The sequence below is a fragment of the Oncorhynchus masou genome, unplaced genomic scaffold (assembly GCF_036934945.1).
Source record: "Oncorhynchus masou masou isolate Uvic2021 unplaced genomic scaffold, UVic_Omas_1.1 unplaced_scaffold_631, whole genome shotgun sequence".
NCBI lineage: Eukaryota > Metazoa > Chordata > Actinopteri > Salmoniformes > Salmonidae > Oncorhynchus > Oncorhynchus masou.
This window is the reverse complement of record NW_027012739.1, coordinates 297,473-319,846: the sequence shown is the minus strand read 5'-3', so window position 1 is coordinate 319,846 and position 22,374 is coordinate 297,473. Positions and strand designations below refer to the sequence as shown.

General features: G+C 49.5%; 2 protein-coding genes across 3 annotated transcripts; one reads left to right on the top strand and one right to left on the bottom strand.

The window, feature by feature from the left end:
* On the top strand, nt 1-4,511 carry LOC135536551 (E3 ubiquitin-protein ligase TRIM47-like). 2 transcript variants are annotated; one of them, XM_064962852.1, is made up of 3 exons: nt 1-1,829; nt 2,600-2,800; nt 4,403-4,511. In XM_064962852.1, exons 1-3 carry the CDS (start codon nt 599-601, stop codon nt 4,414-4,416), a joined length of 1,446 nt encoding a protein of 481 aa, XP_064818924.1. In that variant the 5' UTR covers nt 1-598; the 3' UTR covers nt 4,417-4,511. The 2 variants fall into 2 exon arrangements, with proteins under 2 accessions (XP_064818924.1, XP_064818923.1); XM_064962851.1 differs by lacking the exon at nt 4,403-4,511 and having other exon boundaries at nt 2,600-3,897.
* Nucleotides 4,512-17,641: 13,130 nt separating this feature from the next.
* LOC135536553 (E3 ubiquitin-protein ligase TRIM47-like) lies at nt 17,642-20,497 on the bottom strand. The gene has a single exon (XM_064962855.1). The coding sequence runs from the start codon at nt 19,503-19,505 to the stop codon at nt 17,991-17,993; it is 1,515 nt and encodes a 504-aa protein (XP_064818927.1). The 5' UTR covers nt 19,506-20,497; the 3' UTR covers nt 17,642-17,990.
* Between the last annotated feature and the right edge of the window lie 1,877 nt (nt 20,498-22,374).

Sequence of the window (22,374 nt, the reverse complement as noted above, 5' to 3'; positions counted from 1 at the left end):
GTCTGATCAGCAGAGGATCTGTTATATCTGTCTGATCAGCAGAGGATCTGTTATATCTGTCTGATCAGCAAGGTATCTGTTATATCTGTCTGATCAGCAGGGTATCTGTTATATCTGTCTGATCAGCAGGGTATCTGTTATATCTGTCTGATCAGCAGAGGATCTGTTATATCTGTCTGATCAGCAGAGGATCTGTTATATCTGTCTGATCAGCAGAGTATCTGTTATATCTGTCTGATCAGCAGGGTATCTGTTATATCTGTCTGATCTGTTATATCTGTCTGATCAGCAGAGGATCTGTTATATCTGTCTGATCAGCAGAGGATCTGTTATATCTTTCTGATCTGTTATATCTGTCTGATAGATGAACGTAAAGACCATGATGATCCAGTCTCAGCCAGAGCAGAAAGGACTGAGAAACATGGATGCAGGAGATCTCAATGTGTCCTCTGCAGGCAAGGATTTGCACACGGCACACACACAGAACCAGGAAGTTTCGTATTACTCTTGGGGAGGCCACGCCTCTTCCTCTGCATAAACAAGGAAATCGAAAGTTATCTCTGATACTCCTCTGCGCTGTTTGTTAGTGAGTGTCAAAATGGCAGAGGCATTTTTTGAAGATCAGGATTCATTTAGCTGTTCAATCTGCTTGGATATACTGAAGGATCCGGTGACTACTTCCTGTGGACACAACTACTGTATGTGCTGTATTGAGGGCTGCTGGGATCAGGACGATCTGAAAGGTGTTTACAGCTGCCCAGAGTGCCGACAGACCTTTGCCCAGAGGCCTGTTCTGAACAGAAACACGTTGCTGGCTAAAGTGGTGGAGAAACTGAAACATACTGCTCTTCATGCTGCTGCTCCTGCTGCTGCTCCTGCTGCTCCTCCTGCTGCTCCTCCTGCTCTCTGTTATGCTGGACCTGGAGATGTGGAGTGTGATTTCTGCACTGGGAGAAAACACAAAGCCCTCATGTCCTGTCTGGTGTGTCTGGTCTCTTACTGTGAGACTCACCTCCAGCCTCACTATAATTTCCCTGCCTTAAAGAAGCACATGCTGGTCAAAGCCTCCACGCAACTACAGGAGAAGATCTGCTCTCAACATGACAAACTGCTGGAGGTTTACTGTCGTACCGATCAGCAGTGTATCTGTCTGCTGTGTGTGATGGATGAACATAAAGGCCATGATACAGTCTCAGCTGCAGCAGAGAGGACTGAGAAACAGAAGCAGGTGGGGGAGAAACAACAGAAATCCCAGCAGAGAATCCAGGAGAGAGAGAAGGAGATGCAGGAGCTGAGACGGGCTGTGGACTCTCTGAAGCTCTCTGCACAGGCAGCCGTGGACGACAGCGAGAGGATCTTTGCTGAGCTGATCCGCACCATGGAGACACGGTGCTCTGAGGTGAAGGAGCTGATCAGAGACCAGGAGAAGGCTGAAGTGAGTCAGGCAGAAGGCCTCCTGGAGCAACTGGAGCAGGAGGTGGCTGAGCTGAGGAGGAGAGATGCTGAGCTGGTGCAGTTCTCTCACACAGAGGACAACATCCACTTCCTCCAGAGGTTCAAAGACCACAGTGCCCCCCCTGTTTCTGAAGAGATGCCTGCCATCAACCTTAACCAAAGTCATGATTTTAAGACGGTGATGACCTCTGACCTCCAGGAAAAGCTGATGCTCTGCTGTAAGAAGGGAGTGGTGAAGATATCAGCAGCAGTGAAAGCTGTCCACATACTGCAGTCAGCAGAGCCAAGCACCCAAGCAGCAGCATCTGTCGCACAATATCACGGAGAGTATTATCGAAAATACTCTTACAAGGATATATGTTCATTGTCGCCAGGTAAAAATGATGCATGGCCCCCTGGGTAAATGTTTATGGTTTAATTAAGGAGTGATAATACTATCCTCATCTTGTAGATAAACTATGTGCCCTTAAAAGGAGCAGGAGAGAGTGTGTTGTTGTGTGTCACAGTTCCCCTTTTACTTTTACTTCACAAAGTAAACAGCAATATTGTCCAGTCCATTTCCTCAACAACTAAGAGCGCTGAAGCGCACGGCTAAACTTCTCTGCTGTTTTGGTCCCGTAGCAGTGTGAAGAGCACCTGTGTACATGCACAGATAGTGTGTGTGACTGAGAGAGTGAAGTCATGCGCAGATACTCAGTGTGACAGAAAGAGTGGAGTCATGCACAGATACTCAGTGTGACTGAGAGAGTGGAGTCATGCACAGATAGTGTGTGTGACTGAGAGAGTGAAGTCATGCACAGATACTCAGTGTGACTGAGAGAGTGGAGTCATGCACAGATGCCCAGTGTGACTGAGAGAGTGGAGTCATGCACAGATGCTCAGTGTGACTGAGAGAGTGGAGTCATGCACAGATAGTGTGTGTGACTGAGAGAGTGGAGTCATGCATCGTACTCATCTCAGTATCTGCTGTGCTATTCGTGGTAACGTCATATCGCTGAGTCTCAGTTTACATTTTGTTAGTGTAATCATCTGAACGTTTTGAAAGTAGGTTTAATGTGTGATTTTACTTTAACGAATGTTCTGTTCTGATGATGAAATGACGCATATTGTTGCGTGTTTTGAAGATTGTCCCCTCTCCCCTCAGGTAGAGGCAGAGAGCCAGGAGCTGGTGGATGGCTCTCTGATAGACCTGTGTGGAGCCACGCTCCTGTGGCGCACGGCCGAGGGCCTGAGCCGCACCCCCACCATCAACCACCTGGAGGCGCTACGTCAGGAAATCAACGCAGCCCGGCCCCAGTGTCCCGTCGGCTTCAACACCCTGGCCTTCCCCTCCATGAGACGCAAGGCAAGTTTCCTCCCTAATACAATGACAATACAATACAAAATATGCCCCCCCCCATGCTCTTATCCAAAGCAACTTACAGCAGTTATTACATACAGATATTTAGTCATTTAGCAGACTCTCTGATCCAGAGTCACTACAGTGGGGAGTCATTTAGCAGACTCTCTTATCCAGAGTCACTACAGTGGGGAGTCATTTAGCAGACTCTCTTATCCAGAGTCACTACAATGGGGAGTCATTTAGCAGACTCTCTTATCCAGAGTCACTACAGTAGGGAGTCATTTAGCAGACTCTCTTATCCAGAGTCACTACAGTAGTGAGTCATTTAGCAGACTCTTTTATCCAGAGTCACTACAGTAGGGAGTCATTTAGCAGACTCTCTTATCCAGAGTCACTACAGTAGTGAGTCATTTAGCAGACTCTCTTATCCAGAGTCACTACAATGGGGAGTCATTTAGCAGACTCTCTTATCCAGAGTCACTACAGTAGTGAGTCATTTAGCAGACTCTCTGATCCAGAGACACTACAGTAGTGAGTCATTTAGCAGACTCTCTTATCCAGAGATACTACAGTAGGGAGTCATTTAGCAGACTCTCTGATCCAGAGACACTACAGTGGGGAGTCATTTAGCAGACTCTCTGATCCAGAGTCACTACAGTAGTGAGTCATTTAGCAGACTCTCTGATCCAGAGACACTACAGTAGGGAGTCATTTAGCAGACTCTCTTATCCAGAGTCACTACAGTAGTGAGTCATTTAGCAGAGACTCATATCCACTACAGTTAGTGGCTAGGTGGGACAACCACATCTCAGTCATAGTCATTTCTCCTTAATAAAGTAGCAATCAGTAAAGTCAGAGCTAGTGGGGAAAGACCAGTTGTAGAGAAGGCAGCAGGAGGTTTCTGTAGGGAAAGACCAGTTGTAGAGAAGGCAGCAGGGGGTTTCTGTAGAGAAAGATCAGTTGTAGAGTAGAGAAGGCAGCAGGGGGTTTCTGTAGGGAAAGACCAGTTGTAGAGAAGGCAGCAGGGGGTTTCTGTAGGGAAAGACCAGTTGTAGAGAAGGCAGCAGGGGGTTTCTGTAGGGAAAGACCAGTTGTAGAGAAGGCAGCAGGGGTTTCTGTAGAGAAAGACCAGTTGTAGAGAAGGCAGCAGGGGTTTCTGTAGAGAAAGACCAGTTGTAGAGAAGGTAGCAGGGGGTTTCTGTAGGGAAAGACCAGTTGTAGAGAAGGCAGCAGGGGTTTCTGTAGAGAAAGACCAGTTGTAGAGAAGGCAGCAGGGGGTTTCTGTAGGGAAAGACCAGTTGTAGAGAAGGCAGCAGGGGGTTTCTGTAGAGAAAGACCAGTTGTAGAGAAGGCAGCAGGGGATTTCTGTAGGGAAAGACCAGTTGTAGAGAAGGCAGCAGGGGGTTTCTGTAGGGAAAGACCAGTTGTAGAGAAGGCAGCAGGGGGTTTCTGTAGAGAAAGACCAGTTGTAGAGAAGGCAGCAGGGGGTTTCTGTTCTATATGTGTTCTGATGTATCCAGGTGTTTTTGTTGTTGCTGTATGTGTTGCTGGTGACTGTTCCGTTCTCCTTATGGGATGACTTCCGATGCATCTCACCTACTGTAGGACACCCCAGATGAGAAGCAGCCATGGGTCTATCTTCAGTGTGGCCACGTCCACGGTTACCACAACTGGGGAAGCCACCGGGACAGAGACAGGCTGGACCGGGACAGAGACAGGCTGGACCGGGACAGAGACAGGCTGGACCGGGACCAGGAGGAGAGGGAGCAGGGCTGGAGCAGGGAGTGTCCTATGTGTCGAGCCACTGGGCCGTACGTTCCCCTCTGGTTGGGCTGCGAGGCGAGCTTCTATCTGGACACGGCTCCGCCCACCCACGCCTTCTCACCGTGTGGTCACGTGTGTTCCGAGAAGACGGCTGTGTTCTGGAGTCAGATCCCGCTGCCGCACGGAACACACACCTTCCACGCCTCCTGTCCCTTCTGCGCCCAGCAACTGAGTGGCGAGCAGGGATACGTTAGACTCATCTTCCAGGGCCCTCTCGACTAGGGGGACTATTTGTCCTTGGTCGGAACTACTTTCCTTTTAGTCGCAAAGGAACGACGCTTAGAACTTCCAACTGCCTGGGATTTTGGGGCGGGGGGGGGGGGTTTCTGGAATGTTCTCTCCGTTTCTGTTTGTCTCTCTGTGTTTTTAAGGGACCTTTTTCTATTTTTGATTTTTATTGGGAATGAAAACAAAGATTTATATATTTTCATGTGAAACGAGAAGAGAAAGAAACCAACACTACTGGGTGATATCATTTAGTTTTCTGAAAGAACTGTTAACTGTATTTATCTATTATACTAACATATGACCACATATGGGTTTATTCTCCTTTATTGTTGCAATATCCATCCGTATACATCTTTAATACTTCAAGTCCTTTATTTCTGCCCAGACTTCATAGTAACTCAACCAGAAAATGAAGATAAAGCTACATTAGTTATCCTCCTTTACTCTTCTTGGTCAATATGCTTCACTTCAATACTCTTTAACATTTTTATTGTGCTATTAGACTATAATAATCGCAGATCTCAAGTTCAAGGGTCGTATGCACTCGAAGCTGAACGGAAGCAAACAGGAAGGGACCTACCTCATTTGGTCTCATGAGAAACGTTTGTTTTCCGTTGCAAAACGTTTTGCTACGGTATGCAGTAATGAGTACGACCAAGGTGTGTTTTGGGGGTTCAGTTTTGTGTATAGTGGTATGCATCGTGCCCCCTCCCCCATCATGGATCTATTGAGTATCCATGACAACGTCCTGTCATATTGAAACCTCTGTGTTGTCTGTCTGATGGGGAGTTCTGGCTGTGTGTAAGGGGTGAAGTTTCCCTAAGTACAGATCTAGGAGCCGCTTCCCCTCCCCCAATCCTAACCTTAACCATTAAAGGGGGAAAATGTGAAACTGACTTAAGATCAGCATCTAGGGGCAACTCCACCCAACACCGTGTTATAACTGTTCATTCTTTCCCACAAGGCATTGCCATGACCTTTCACATTTGAAGCAATAGATTTGGATGCAGACTTCCTACTTTTCGAGCAACCTGGGGTTTGTAGTCCCATGAGTGAGTATGATTGACAGCTATGTGATTGCTGTCTGTAGTTTTGATTGAGCGTTGAACACACACACACACTGTTGCCTGTGTGAAGACAGACCGGTCATGTTGAATGGCATTCTCTTCTTAAGTATCTAGACGTCACGATAATTCTGAATGAAACAGTATTTATAGGGACTAAATACCTCAGTGTAATCAGTAGTCCTGAACCTTCAGAATTCAGTGGTGGAGGGGGGGCATTACATAGTATAACTTGTCTATGGATGGTATTTGATCATGTTTTCACTGTATGGGTGTGTATTTATTGTACAGTATTTTGTGTGTGTGTGTTGTATTGTATACAGAGTTATCTCCACTGCTCTCTGAATCTGACTGATACTCACCTCAGGGAGAACACGCACACCTCTGTCTGCCGTATAGACACACCACACACACACACACACACACACCTCTGTCTGATCTATAGACACACACACACACACACACACACACACCTGTCTGCTGTATAGACACACCACACACACACCCACCCCTGTCTGATCTATAGACACACACACACACACACCCCTGTCTGATCTATAGACACACACACACACACCCCTGTCTGATCTATAGACACACCACACACACACACACACCCCTGTCTGATCTATAGACACACCACACACACACACACACCTCTGTCTGCCGTATAGACACACCACACACACACACACCTCTGTCTGCCGTATAGACACACCACACACACACACACACACACCTCTGTCTGCCGTATAGACACACCACACACACACACACACCTCTGTCTGATCTATAGACACACACACACACACACCTCTGTCTGCCGTATAGACACACCACACACACACCCACCCCTGTCTGATCTATAGACACACACACCACACACACACACACACACTTGTCTGCTGTATAGACACACCACACACAAACCCACCCCTGTCTGATCTACACACACACACACACACACACACACACACACACACACACACACACACACACCCCTGTCTGATCTATAGACACACACACACACACCCCTGTCTGATCTATAGACACACACACACACACCCCTGTCTGATCTATAGACACACACACACACACACACACACACACACACACACACACACACACACCCCTGTCTGATCTATAGACACACACACACACACACACCCCTGTCTGATCTATAGACACACACACACACACACACACACACACACACACACACACACACCCCTGTCTGATCTATAGACACACACACACACACACACACACACACACACCCCTGTCTGATCTATAGACACACACACACACACCCCTGTCTGATCTATAGACACACACACACACCCCTGTCTGATCTATAGACACACACACACACACCCCTGTCTGATCTATAGACACACCACACACACACACACACCCCTGTCTGATCTATAGACACACCACACACACACACACCCCTGTCTGATCTATAGACACACCACACACACACACACCTCTGTCTGCCGTATAGACACACCACACACACACACACACACCTCTGTCTGCCGTATAGACACACCACACACACACACCTCTGTCTGCCGTATAGACACACCACACACACACACCTCTGTCTGGCCCATAGACGTCCTGACAGACACTCCTCTGTCTGGCCCATAGACGTCCTAACAGACACTCCTCTGTCTGGCCCATAGACGTCCTGACAGACACTCCTCTGTCTGGCCCATAGACGTCCTGACAGACACTCCTCTGTCTGGCCCATAGACGTCCTGACAGACACTCCTCTGTCTGGCCCATAGACGTCCTGACAGACACTCCTCTGCCTGGCCCATAGACGTCCTAACAGACACTCCTCTGTCTGGCCCATAGACGTCCTGACAGACACTCCTCTGTCTGGCCCATAGACGTCCTAACAGACACTCCTCTGTCTGGCCCATAGACGCCCTAACAGACACTCCTCTGTCTGGCCCATAGACGTCCTGACAGACACTCCTCTGTCTGGCCCATAGACCCCCTGACAGACACTCCTCTGTCTGGCCCATAGACGTCCTAACAGACACTCCTCTGTCTGGCCCATAGACGTCCTGACAGACACTCCTCTGTCTGGCCCATAGATGTCCTGACAGACTCTCTCCTTGCAACAGACTTCAGAGGATACCTCATCGGTAGTTAAAGGTGTCTGTCTTGTCTTCTACAGCCCACTGTCCACAGCCTCATGTTTATACTCTACGTAAGTACGCAACACAAGCCGAGCCAAATGGCTGTTAGGGTTTATGGTGTAGCAAAAATATGCAAACGTGTTCAGCCCTGCAATTTGTAAATACGCAGGATCACCATGTTGTGTTGTTGCGTAGGGTGTATAATACTCTTAACATCTTGTCTGTCAGCTGTTCTATGGACTTGTCAAAGGCACTGTGTTCCTCTTATTGGGGAACATGTGTAAGTAAGGGCTTTACTCTCTGGTCGTCCCTAATGGCACCCTGTTCCCTTCATAGGCCTCTGGTCGTCCCTAATGGCACCTTGTTCCCTTCATAGGCCTCTGGTCGTCCCTAATGGCACCCTGTTCCCTTCATAGGCCTCTGGTCGTCCCTAATGGCACCCTGTTCCCTTCATAGGCCTCTGGTCGTCCCTAATGGCACCCTGTTCCCTTCATAGGCCTCTGGTCGTCCCTAATGGCACCCTGTTCCCTTCATAGGCCTCTGGTCGTCCCTAATGGCACCCTGTTCCCTTCATAGGCCTCTGGTCGTCCCTAATGGCACCCTGTTCCCTTCATAGGCCTCTGGTCGTCCCTAATGGCACCCTGTTCCCTTCATAGGCCTCTGGTCGTCCCTAATGGCACCCTGTTCCCTTCATAGGCCTCTGGTCGTCCCTAATGGCACCTTGTTCCCTTCATAGGCCTCTGGTCGTCCCTAATGGCACCCTGTTCCCTTTATAGGCCTCTGGTCGTCCCTAATGGCACCCTGTTCCCTTCATAGGCCTCTGATCAATAGTAGTGCACAGTATAGTACAGCCGGGACGTTAAACCGATCATCATCGATACCGGCATTACCAATCACTTAGCGTATTAAACCGATCATTATCGATACCGGCATTACCGATCACTTATCGTAGGCAGTGACCTATACTAGAGAAATGTGAAGTTTGAAATGAAGTAAGTTTGCCAATATGGTTTGTTAATGGGACAATTGACTGCTACAACCATCTAACTAGTAGTTTAAAGGAGAATAATAGAATCTGTGGTGCAGATTAATGTTAGAAACAGATTGATATATTTATCAGTATCGCATCAATTCAGGCAATTTCTCACCATATGTATTTTGGTCCACATCACCCAGCTCTACTATATAGGGAATAGGGTGCCGTTTTGGACTCGCCAATGTCTGTCTCTGTATACGGTCTGTATGGTGTCGCTGTTTCTCCACCCCTCTCTCTAGCTCTGGTCCTGGGCGTTAGTGAAGGAAGGCTGAGCAGTAACACCCTGGACCAGAGCTAGAGTATCTCTTCTGTCTGGAGGATTTCTGATGCTTTAAGGAAAAAGCTGAGAATGTTTTCTGATTTAACAGTTTTTCTACCGACTTTAAACAATAAAGTTTAAAACATGACACGTTTTATATTTTCATTTGTATTGTTTACTGAAATGTTGCCATTGTATTGTGAATAGCGTTAGCTCAACTCTGTCCTCTTGTGGTTGAAATGGTCTGTGTTATTCATAGTCACATGATACTAGAGTCTCCCTCAGCATTAATACATTCATAATCTCTTTTGGAGAGACTCAAGTAACGTCTGACACAATTATTACCTCTTTCCTTTCTTCTGTCCCTCCGGCCTGTCAGAGCTGCTCCAGAGAGTCAATAAAGATAAGCTGCTCCAGAGAGTCAATAAAGATAAGCTGCTCCAGAGAGTCAATAAAGATAAGCTGCTCCAGAATCAATAAAGATAAGCTGCTCCAGAGAGTCAATAAAGATAAGCTGCTCCAGAGTCAATAAAGATAAGCTGCTCCAGAGAGTCAATAAAGATAAGCTGCTCCAGAGTCAATAAAGAGAAGCTGCTCCAGAGAGTCAATAAAGATAAGCTGCTCCAGAATCAATAAAGATAAGCTGCTCCAGAGAGTCAATAAAGAGAAGCTGCTCCAGAGAGTCAATAAAGATAAGCTGCTCCAGAATCAATAAAGATAAGCTGCTCCAGAGAGTCAATAAAGATAACCTGCTCCAGAGAGTCAATAAAGATAAGCTGCTCCAGAGTCAATAAAGATAAGCTGCTCCAGAGAGTCAATAAAGATAAGCTGCTCCAGGGTCAATAAAGATAAGCTGCTCCAGAGAGTCAATAAAGATAAGCTGCTCCAGAGAGTCAATAAAGATAAGCTGCTCCAGAGAGACAATAAAGATAAGCTGCTCTAGAGAGTCAATAAAGATAAGCTGCTCCAGAGAGTCAATAAAGATAAGCTGCTCCAGAGAGTCATTAAAGATAAGCTGCTCCAGAGAGTCAATAAAGATAAGCTGCTCCAAAGAGTCAATAAAGATAAGCTGCTCCAGAGAGTCAATAAAGATAAGCTGCTCCAGAGAGTCAATAAAGATAAGCTGCTCCAGAGAGTCAATAAAGATAAGCTTCTCCAGAGAGTCAATAAAGATAAGCTGCTCCAGAGAGTCAATAAAGATACTACTAAAGCCTCCGTCCTGTCAGAGTGGATGTCAGGTGTGATGTGTCAGGGTGGATGCCAGTATCTTGTGATGTAATAGTTGTGTGTGTCAGTGTCTTGTGATGTGTCAGTGTCTTGTGATGTCAGAGTTGTGTGTGTCAGTGTCTTGTGATGTCAGAGCTGTGTGTGTCAGTGTCTTGTGATGTCAGAGCTGTGTGTGTCAGTGTCTTGTGATGTCAGAGCTGTGTGTGTCAGTGTCTTGTGATGTCAGAGCTGTGTGTGTCAGTGTCTTGTGATGTTAGAGTTGTGTGTGTCAGTGTCTTGTGATGTGTCAGGCTTTGTGGAACTGTTTTGAAGAGGGTTCTCTGTAATGAATGTGTGTCAGGGTGTGAGAGAGGAGGGTTGTTAGTGATTTATTCTGATGGAGCAGGAGAGATGCTTTTGAATTAGTCCAGATCAGAGCTTCTTCTTCACTTTGATCCGAGTGCAGGGGAAGAGACCAAAATAATGGTTCCTCTCTGTGTCCATGCATGTCTTGATTTTCTCCACGGTGACTCTAAGATGCTACTGGATAAGAACATTATTACTATACCAGGCCTAGAATATCACACACCGTTATCCAATCACTATAGTGTGCAGTGATGTGTAAAATACAGAAGTCAAGCTACACTAATGTGCTGCTGATTCCTCTATCACATCCCTGTTGGTTTAGTGGTTTGTGTTGTTGTTAAAACTCTCCTATCAGACCCGCAGACCAGAGAGAAGGTGCTGTTGCAGAGTTATTAAATGTGTCATATTCATGCATTGTTACTGTAATGTTTTTACACAGTTGTGTTGTTGTTTTCCCTATGTAGTGCACTACTTTTGACCAGGGCCCATAGGGTTCTGCTGAAATGTAGTGCACTATATAGGGGTTAGGGTACGATCCGGGATGTCCCTCTATCTCAAGCCAATCACAAAGAACTAGTCTTCTACACACATCAGGAGTGAAAGATAAGCATTCAGGAGTGGGTGACATTGTTAGGTGGCAAGTGTGTGTGTGTGTGTGTGTGTGTGTGTGTGTGTGTGTGTGTGTGTGTGTGTGTGTGTGTGTGTGTGTGTGTGTGTGTGTGTGAGAGAGAGAGATCAGGCAGGTGTTTGTTTTTGTGTGGGATGTCTAAGTGGGATATGGGGCTGTGATTTTCTCTTCTTTAAAAATAATTATATGCAGTACACAACAGGTCAGTAGTGTCTGTCTGGAATCTATCAGTGGTCAGGAGAACACATATAGAGTCCCAGCTGTTAAGGCAGTTATACTGCAGTCACAAGGTAATGCAGAGCCAGTGAACCGGTAAAGCTACACTGTTAATGGCCTGAGCAGTGGCAGGAACAGGGGAGTGTCTCTGCAGAGTTCTGGGAACATACAGATAAGCACTGGTCAGTGGAAATAAGGCTGCCCAAGCAGTTGGTCAGCAAAAACACAAACACTATTTAGTGCTTTTAACCTGTGGTGGAAAAAGTACCCAATTGTCATATTTGTCACGTTCTGACCTTTTATTTCCTTTGTTTTGTCTTTATTTAGTATGGTCAGGGTGTGAGTTGGGGTGGGCAGTCTATGTTTTGTGTTTCTATGTTTTTCTATCTCTGTGTTCGGCCTAGTATGGTTCTCAATCAGATGCAGGTGTCGTTAGTTGTCTGGGTTTCACTGTTGTTTTGTGGGTGTTTGTTTCCGTGTGTGTGTTTGTCGCCACACGGTACTGTTTCGGTTTGTTCACATTTATTGTTTTGAATTCTTAGTGTTCAGTTTATTTATTTTTTAATAAACGATATGGTCACTTATCACGCTGCGCATTCGTCCTCCGATCCTTCTCGCCACTCCTCCTCAGAAGAGGAGGAAAACCTTTACAGAAACACCCACCAACCAAGGACCAAGCGGCGTGGTAACAGGCAGCAGCAGCAGGACAGGCAGCGATACCTGGAGAGATGGACTTGGGAGGAGATTCTGGACGGCAAAGGACCCTGGACTCAGCCAGGGGAATATCGCTGTCCCAAAGCGGAGCTGGAGGCAGAGAGGCGCCATTATGAGGAGCTGGCACAGCAGAGAGACGCCATTATGAGGAGCTGGAGGCAGAGAGGCGCCATTATGAGGAGCTGGCACAGCAGAGAGGCGCCATTATGAGGAGCTGGAGGCAGAGAGGCGCCATTATGAGGAGCTGGAGACAGAGAGGCGCTATTATGAGGAGCTGGAGGCAGAGAGGCGCCATTATGAGGAGCTGGCACAGCAGAGAGGCGCCATTATGAGGAGCTGGCACAGCAGAGAGGCGCCATTATGAGGAGCTGGAGGCAGAGAGGCGCCATTATGAGGAGCTGGCACAGCAGAGAGACGCCATTATGAGGAGCTGGCACAGCAGAGAGACGCCATTATGAGGAGCTGGCACAGCAGAGAGGCGCCATTATGAGGAGCTGGCACAGCAGAGAGGCGCCATTATGAGGAGCTGGCACAGCAGAGAGGCGCCATTATGAGGAGCTGGAGGCAGAGAGGCGCCATTATGAGGAGCTGGCACAGCAGAGAGGCGCCATTATGAGGAGCTGGAGGCAGAGAGGCGCCATTATGAGGAGCTGGCACAGCAGAGAGGCGCCATTATGAGGAGCTGGAGGCAGAGAGGCGCCATTATGAGGAGCTGGAGGCAGAGAGGCGCCATTATGAGGAGCTGGCACAGCAGAGAGGCGCCATTATGAGGAGCTGGAGGCAGAGAGGCGCCATTATGAGGAGCTGGAGGCAGAGAGGCGCCATTATGAGGAGCTAGCACAGCAGAGAGGCGCCATTATGAGGAGCTAGCACAGCAGAGAGGCGCCATTATGAGGAGCTAGCACAGCAGAGAGGCGCCATTATGAGGAGCTAGCACAGCAGAGAGGCGCCATTATGAGGAGCTGGCACAGCAGAGAGGCGCCATTATGAGGAGCTGAAGGCAGAGAGGCGCCATTATGAGGAGCTGGAGGCAGAGAGGTGCCATTATGAGGAGCTGGAGGCAGAGAGGCGCCATTATGAGGAGCTGGCACAGCAGAGAGGCGCCATTATGAGGAGCTGGAGGCAGAGAGGCGCCATTATGAGGAGCTAGCACAGCAGAGAGGCGCCATTATGAGGAGCTAGCACAACAGAGAGGCGCCATTATGAGGAGCTGGCACAGCAGAGAGGCGCCATTATGAGGAGCTGTCACAGCAGAGAGGCGCCATTATGAGGAGCTGGCCCGACAGAGAGGCGCCATTATGAGGAGCAAGCATGGCAGAGTGGCTGGAAGCCCGAGAGACAGCCCCAAAAATGTATTGGGCGGGGGCACACAGGGAGTGTGGCGAAGCCAGGTAGGAGACCTGCGCCAACTTCCTGTGCTTACTGGAGAGAGAGAGAGAGACCGGGCAGGCACAGTGTTATGCAGTGGAGAGAGAGAGGGACCGGGCAGGCACAGTGTTATGCGGTGGAGAGAGAGAGAGGGACCGGGCAGGCACCGTGTTATGTGGTGGAGAGAGAGAGGGACCGGGCAGGCACAGTGTTATGCGGTGGAGAGAGAGAGAGGGACCGGGCAGGCACCGTGTTATGCGGTGGAGAGAGAGAGGACCGGGCAGGCACAGTGTTATGTGGTGGAGAGAGAGAGGGACCGGGCAGGCACAGTGTTATGCGGTGGAGAGAGAGAGGGACCGGGCAGGCACCGTGTTATGCGGTGGAGAGAGAGAGGGACCGGGCAGGCACAGTGTTATGCGGTGGAGAGAGAGAGGGACCGGGCAGGCACCGTGTTATGCGGTGGAGAGAGAGAGGGACCGGGCAGGCACCGTGTTATGTGGTGGAGAGAGAGGGGACCGGGCAGGCACAGTGTTATGTGGTGGAGAGAGAGAGGGACCGGGCAGGCACAGTGTTATGTGGTGGAGAGAGAGAGGGACCGGGCAGGCACCGTGTTATGTGGTGGAGAGAGAGAGAGACCGGGCAGGCACCGTGTTATGCGGTGGAGAGAGAGAGGGACCGGGCAGGCACCGTGTATTGCGGTGGAGAGAGAGAGGGACCGGGCAGGCACAGTGTTATGCAGTGGAGAGAGAGAGGGACCGGGCAGGCACCGTGTTATGTGGTGGAGAGAGAGAGAGACCGGGCAGGCACCGTGTTATGCGGTGGAGAGAGAGAGGGACCGGGCAGGCACCGTGTTATCCGGTGGAGAGAGAGAGGGACCGGGCAGGCACAGTGTTATGCGGTGGAGAGAGAGAGGGACCGGGCAGGCACAGTGTTATGCGGTGGAGAGAGAGAGGGACCGGGCAGGCACAGTGTTATGCAGTGGAGAGAGAGAGGGACCGGGCAGGCACCGTGTTATGCGGTGGAGAGAGAGAGGGACCGGGCAGGCACAGTGTTATGCGGTGGAGAGAGAGAGGGACCGGGCAGGCACAGTGTTATGCAGTGGAGAGAGAGAGGGACCGGGCAGGCACAGTGTTATGTGGTGGAGAGAGAGAGAGGGACCGGGCAGGCACAGTGTTATCCGGTGGAGAGAGAGAGAGAGACCGGGCAGGCACAGTGTTATGCAGTGGAGAGAGAGAGGGACCGGGCAGGCACAGTGTTATCCGGTGGAGAGAGAGAGGGACCGGGCAGGCACAGTGTTATGCGGTGGAGAGAGAGAGAGACCGGGCAGGCACCGTGTTATGTGGTGGAGAGAGAGAGAGGGACCGGGCAGGCACAGTGTTATGTGGTGGAGAGAGAGAGGGACCGGGCAGGCACAGTGTTATGTGGTGGAGAGAGAGAGGGACCGGGCAGGCACCGTGTTATGTGGTGGAGAGAGAGAGGGACCGGGCAGGCACAGTGTTATGCGGTGGAGAGAGAGAGGGACCGGGCAGGCACCGTGTTATGTGGTGGAGAGAGAGAGGGACCGGGCAAGCACAGTGTTATGCGGTGGAGAGAGAGAGGGACCGGGCAAGCACAGTGTTATGCGGTGGAGAGAGAGAGGGACCGGGCAAGCACAGTGTTATCCGGTGGAGAGAGAGAGGGACCGGGCAAGCACAGTGTTATGCGGTGGAGAGAGAGAGGGACCGGGCAAGCACAGTGTTATCCGGTGGAGAGAGAGAGGGACCGGGCAAGCACAGTGTTATGCGGTGGAGAGAGAGAGGGACCGGGCAGGCACAGTGTTATGTGGTGGAGAGAGAGAGAGGGACCGGGCAAGCACAGTGTTATCCGGTGGAGAGAGAGAGGGACCGGGCAGGCACAGTGTTATGTGGTGGAGAGAGAGAGGGACCGGGAAGGCACAGTGTTATGTGGTGGAGAGAGAGAGGGACCGGGCAGGCACAGTGTTATGTGGTGGAGAGAGAGAGGGACCGGGCAGGCACAGTGTTATGCGGTGGAGAGAGAGAGAGAGACCGGGCAGGCACCGTGTTATGTGGTGGAGAGAGAGAGGGACCGGGCAGGCACAGTGTTATGTGGTGGAGAGAGAGAGAGGGACCGGGCAAGCACAGTGTTATGCGGTGGAGAGAGAGAGGGACCGGGCAGGCACAGTGTTATGTGGTGGAGAGAGAGAGGGGACCGGGCAAGCACAGTGTTATCCGGTGGAGAGAGAGAGGGACCGGGCAGGCACAGTGTTATGCGGTGGAGAGAGAGAGGGACCGGGCAGGCACAGTGTTATGCGGTGGAGAGAGAGAGGGACCGGGCAGGCACCGTGTTATGTGGTGGAGAGAGAGAGGGACCGGGAAGGCACAGTGTTATGCGGTGGAGAGAGAGAGGGACCGGGCAGGCACAGTGTTATGTGGTGGAGAGAGAGAGGGACCGGGAAGGCACAGTGTTATGCGGTGGAGAGAGAGAGGGACCGGGCAGGCACCGTGTTATGTGGTGGAGAGAGAGAGAGGGACCGGGCAGGCACAGTGTTATCCGGTGGAGAGAGAGAGAGACCGGGCAAGCACAGTGTTATCCGGTGGAGAGAGAGAGAGAGACCGGGCAGGCACAGTGTTATCCGGTGGAGAGAGAGAGGGACCGGGCAGGCACAGTGTTATGCGGTGGAGAGAGAGAGGGACCGGGCAGGCACCGTGTTATCCGGTGGAGAGAGAGAGGGACCGGGCAGGCACAGTGTTATCCGGTGGAGAGAGAGAGAGACCGGGCAGGCACAGTGTTATCCGGTGGAGAGAGAGAGAGACCGGGCAAGCACAGTGTTATCCGGTGGAGAGAGAGAGAGAGACCGGGCAGGCACAGTGTTATCCGGTGGAGAGAGAGAGGGACCGGGCAGGCACCGTGTTATGTGGTGGAGAGAGAGAGGGACCGGGAAGGCACAGTGTTATGCGGTGGAGAGAGAGAGAGGGACCGGGCAGGCACAGTGTTATGTGGTGGAGAGAGAGAGGGACCGGGAAGGCACAGTGTTATGCGGTGGAGAGAGAGAGGGACCGGGCAGGCACCGTGTTATGTGGTGGAGAGAGAGAGAGGGACCGGGCAGGCACAGTGTTATCCGGTGGAGAGAGAGAGAGAGACCGGGCAGGCACAGTGTTATCCGGTGGAGAGAGAGAGAGACCGGGCAAGCACAGTGTTATCCGGTGGAGAGAGAGAGAGAGACCGGGCAGGCACAGTGTTATGTGGGGGAGCGCACAGTCTCCCCAGTGCGTGTGCATAGCCCGGTGCGGTACATTCCAGCTCCTCGTATCGGCCGGGCTCGAGTGGGCATCGAGCCAGGTGCCATGAAGCCTTACGCATGGTGTCCCCAGTTCACCAGCACAGCCCAGTGCGGACTATTCCACCTCGTCGCACTGGCATGGCGACCGGGAGCATTCAACCAGGTAAGTTTGGGCAGGCTCGGTGCTCAAGAGCTCCAGTGCGCCTGCACGGTCCGGTCTATCCACTGCCACCTCCACACACCAGCCCTCCGGTGGCAGCCCCCCGCACCAGGCTGTCTCTCCGTCCTTTGCCTACAGCTCATCAGAAGAGGAGGAGGAAAACCTTTACAATATTTGAGTAAAAGTTAAGATCATTTATAGGAAATGACTGAAGTAAATGTCATCCAGTAAAATACTACTTGAGTAAAAGTCTAAGTATTTGGTTTTAAATATACTGAATTATCAAAAGTAAAAGTATAAATCATTTCAAATTACTTATTTAAAGCAAACCAGACGACACCATTTTTTATGTTATTTATTTGTATTTACAGATAGTCAGGGTCTCACTCCAACACTCATACATCGTTTACAAATGAAGCATTTGTGTTTATTGAGTCCGCCTGATCAGAGGCAGTAGGGAGGACCAGGGATGTTCTCTTGATAAGGGCGTGAATTGGATCATGTTCCTGTCCTGCTAAGCATTCTAAAACTAGTACTTTTGGGTGTCAGTGGAGTAAACGGTAACTTATCTAGGAATGTAGTGAAGTAAAAGTAAAAGTGGAACTGTGACACACAACAAACACACTCTCTCCTGCTCCTTTTAAGGGCACATAGTTTATCTACAAGATGAGGATAGTATTATCACTCCTTAATTAAACCATAAACATTTACCCATGGGGCCATGCCTCATTTGTACCTGGCGACAATGAACACATATATCCTTGAAAGAGTATTTTCGATAATACTTTCTGTGATATTGTGCGACAGATGCTGCTGCTTGGGTGCTTGGCTCTGCTGACTGCAGTATGTGGACAGCTTTCACTGCTGCTGATATCTCCACTACTCCCCCCTCACAGCAGAGCATCAGCTTTTCCTGGAGGTCAGAGGTCATCACCGTCTTAAAATCATGACTTTGGTTAAGGATGATGGCGGGCATCTCTTCAGAAACAGGGGGGGCACTGTGGTCTGTGAACCTCTGGAGGAAGTGGATGTTGTCCTCTGTGTGAGAGAACTGCACCAGCTCAGCATCTCTCCTCCTCAGCTCAGCCACCTCCTGCTCCAGTTGCTCCAGGAGGCCTTCTGCCTGACTCACTTCAGCCTTCTCCTGGTCTCTGATCAGCTCCTTCACCTCAGAGCACCGTGTCTCCATGGTGCGGATCAGCTCAGCAAAGATCCTCTCGCTGTCGTCCACGGCTGCCTGTGCAGAGAGCTTCAGAGAGTCCACAGCCCGTCTCAGCTCCTGCATCTCCTTCTCTCTCTCCTGGATTCTCTGCTGGGATTTCTGTTGTTTCTCCCCCACCTGCTTCTGTTTCTCAGTCCTCTCTGCTGCAGCTGAGACTGTATCATGGCCTTTATGTTCATCCATGGTACACAGATAACAGATGCACTGCTGATCGGTACGACAGTAAACCTCCAGCAGTTTGTCATGTTGAGAGCAGATCTTCTCCTGTAGTTGCGTGGAGGCTTTGACCAGCATGTGCTTCTTTAAGGCAGGGAAATTATAGTGAGGCTGGAGGTGAGTCTCACAGTAAGAGACCAGACACGCCAGACAGGACATGAGGGCTTTGTGTTTTCTCCCAGTGCAGAAATCACACTCCACATCTCCAGGTCCAGCATAACAGAGAGCAGGAGGAGCAGCAGGAGGAGCAGCAGGAGGAGCAGCAGGAGGAGCAGCATGAAGAGCAGTATGTTTCAGTTTCTCCACCACTTTAGCCAGCAACGTGTTTCTGTTCAGAACAGGCCTCTGGGCAAAGGTCTGTCGGCACTCTGGGCAGCTGTAAACACCTTTCAGATCGTCCTGATCCCAGCAGCCCTCAATACAGCACATACAGTAGTTGTGTCCACAGGAAGTAGTCACCGGATCCTTCAGTATATCCAAGCAGATTGAACAGCTAAATGAATCCCGATCTTCAAAAAATGCCTCTGCCATTTTGACACTCACTAACAAACGGCGCAGAGGAGTATCAGAGAGAACTTTCGATTTCCTTGTTTGTGCAGAGGAAGAGGCGTGGCCTCCACAAGAGTAATACGAAACTTCCTGGTTCTGTGTGTGTGCTGTGTGCAAATCCTTGCCTGCAGAGGACACATTGAGATCTCCTGCATCCATGTTTCTCAGTCCTTTCTGCTCTGGCTGAGACTGGATCATCATGGTCTTTACGTTCATCTATCAGGCAGATATAACAGATCAGACAGATATAACAGATACCCTGCTGATCAGACAGATATAACAGATACCCTGCTGATCAGACAGATATAACAGATCCTCTGCTGATCAGACAGATATAACAGACACTCTGCTGATCAGACAGATATAACAGATCCTCTGCTGATCAGACAGATATAACAGATACCCTGCTGATCAGACAGATATAACAGATACCCTGCTGATCAGACAGATATAACAGATCAGACAGATATAACAGATACCCTGCTGATCAGACAGATATAACAGATCCTCTGCTGATCAGACAGATATAACAGATCCTCTGCTGATCAGACAGATATAACAGATCCTCTGCTGATCAGACAGATATAACAGACACTCTGCTGATCAGACAGATATAACAGATACCCTGCTGATCAGACAGATATAACAGATACCCTGCTGATCAGACAGATATAACAGATACTCTGCTGATCAGACAGATATAACAGATCAGACAGATATAACAGATCCTCTGCTGATCAGACAGATATAACAGATCCTCTGCTGATCAGACAGATATAACAGATCAGACAGATATAACAGATCCTCTGCTGATCAGACAGATATAACAGATCCTCTGCTGATCAGACAGATATAACAGATACTCTGCTGATCAGACAGATATAACAGATACCCTGCTGATCAGACAGATATAACAGATACTCTGCTGATCGATGTGATATTAAACCTCCAGCATTGACGTGATGAGAGATCATCTCCAGTAGACATGGTAGCTTTGAGCTAATCACAAATCAAAGCAGAGGTCCAATTCCTCTCCAGAGAGACAGAATCAAAGCAGAGGTCCAATTCCTCTCCAGTGAGACAGAATCAAAGTAGAGGTCCAATTCCTCTCCAGTGAGACAGAATCAAAGCAGAGGTCCCATTCCTCTCCAGAGAGACAGAATCAAAGCAGAGGTCCCATTCCTCTCCAGAGAGACTGAATCAAAGCAGAGGTCCCATTCCTCTCCAGAGAGACAGAATCAAAGCAGAGGTCCCATTCCTCTCCAGAGAGACAGAATCAAAGCAGAGGTCCCATTCCTCTCCAGAGAGACAGAATCAAAGCAGAGGTCCCATTCCTCTCCAGAGAGACAGAATCAAAGCAGAGGTCCCATTCCTCTCCAGTGAGACAGAATCAAAGCAGAGGTCCCATTCCTCTCCAGAGAGACAGAATCAAAGCAGAGGTCCCATTCCTCTCCAGTGAGACAGAATCAAAGCAGAGGTCCCATTCCTCTCCAGAGAGACTGAATCAAAGCAGAAGTCCCATTCCTCTCCAGAGAGACTGAATCAAAGCAGAGGTCCCATTCCTCTCCAGAGAGACTGAATCAAAGCAGTGGTCCCATTCCTCTCCAGAGAGACTTAAGCCTGTGGAGATTCTCAAAGACATTGAGTCGTCAGAGTGGAAATAGATTTCTGCAGAATGTTGACTGTGGACATGGACTGTGTTCAGAAGGACTCAATTGTGTGCAGCTATCTAAGGTACTGCATCCCAATGCAAGAGGCGTCGCTACAGTCCCCGGTTCGAATCCGTGATTGGGAGTCGCACAATTGGCCCAGCGTCATCCGGGTTTGGCTGGGGTAGACCGTCATTGTAAATAAGAATTTGTTCTTAACGGACTTGCCTAGTTACATAAAGGTTAAATAAAAAATGAATAAAAACATATCTCGAAGACTGTTGAACGGTTTCCACTGTCGAGGATAATTGTGTTGTTGAGTTCAAACCGGCAAATAACGAAGCAAACACTTTAGAAAAAATGTAAAATAGGGCCCCTACGTAACCACCAGGGAAGACCAACCGATGTCCCAGAAAACCACTAATGTGAAGGAAAGAGTTGGAGAATGAAAGAGCAGTACAGATGCTGTATGCTGTACTTTATTGTAATAAGAGTGAACCTCTGGGTTCAATGAAAGGTGTGTTGTCGACAAGCACACTGAAAATGTGCCTTTTTAAAAGGCAATTTCCCTGACATTCACAGAGATCGCAAACACTACGGATGTTGGCTCAAGGGTAAATGACCTTAAAGTCTAAATGTCCATAGTAGTCCTGTAAAACGGTCAAACACAGACAAGAGGCTTGAGCTAATTTCATATCGCACTTTATTCAGCTCGGGAATAGCATCAGCTGCAGCTAGGACTCCCTTTCAGTCTCAGGACAACACTCGTACTGCAGACAGTCTCAGGACAACACTCATACTGCTTTCAGTCCTAGGACAACACTCGTACTGCTTTCAGTCTCAGGACAACACTCGTACTGCTTTCAGACTCAGGACAACACTCGTACTGCTTTCAGTCTCAGGACAACACTCGTACTGCTTTCAGACTCAGGACAACACTCGTACTGCTTTCAGTCTCAGGACAACACTCGTACTGCAGACAGTCTCAGGACAACACTCGTACTGCTTTCAGTCTCAGGACAACACTCGTACTGCTTTCAGTCTCAGGACAACACTCGTACTGCTTTCAGTCCTAGGACAACACTCGTACAGCTTTCAGACTCAGGACAACACTCGTACAGCTTTCAGTCTCAGGACAACACTCGTACTGCTTTCAGTCTCAGGACAACACTCGTACTGCTTTCAGTCTCAGGACAACACTCGTACTGCTTTCAGTCTCAGGACAACACTCGTACTGCTTTCAGTCTCAGGACAACACTCGTACTGCTTCCAGTCCTAGGACAACACTCGTACTGCTTTCAGTCTCAGGACAACACTCGTACTGCTTTCAGTCCTAGGACAACACTCGTACTGCTTTCAGTCTCAGGACAACACTCGTACTGCTTTCAGTCCTAGGACAACACTCGTACTGCTTTCAGTCCTAGGACAACACTCGT

Excerpts from the sequence above, each read along its gene's own strand:
- LOC135536551 (XM_064962851.1), top strand. The coding sequence starts at position 599 with ATGGCAGAGGCATTTTTTGAAGATCAGGATTCATTTAGCTGTTCAATC. Across the intron at positions 1,830-2,599 it reads TATATGTTCATTGTCGCCAG|GTAGAGGCAGAGAGCCAGGA; the intron begins GTAAAAATGATG and ends CTCTCCCCTCAG.
- LOC135536553 (XM_064962855.1), bottom strand. The coding sequence starts at position 19,505 with ATGAACGTAAAGACCATGATGATCCAGTCTCAGCCAGAGCAGAAAGGA.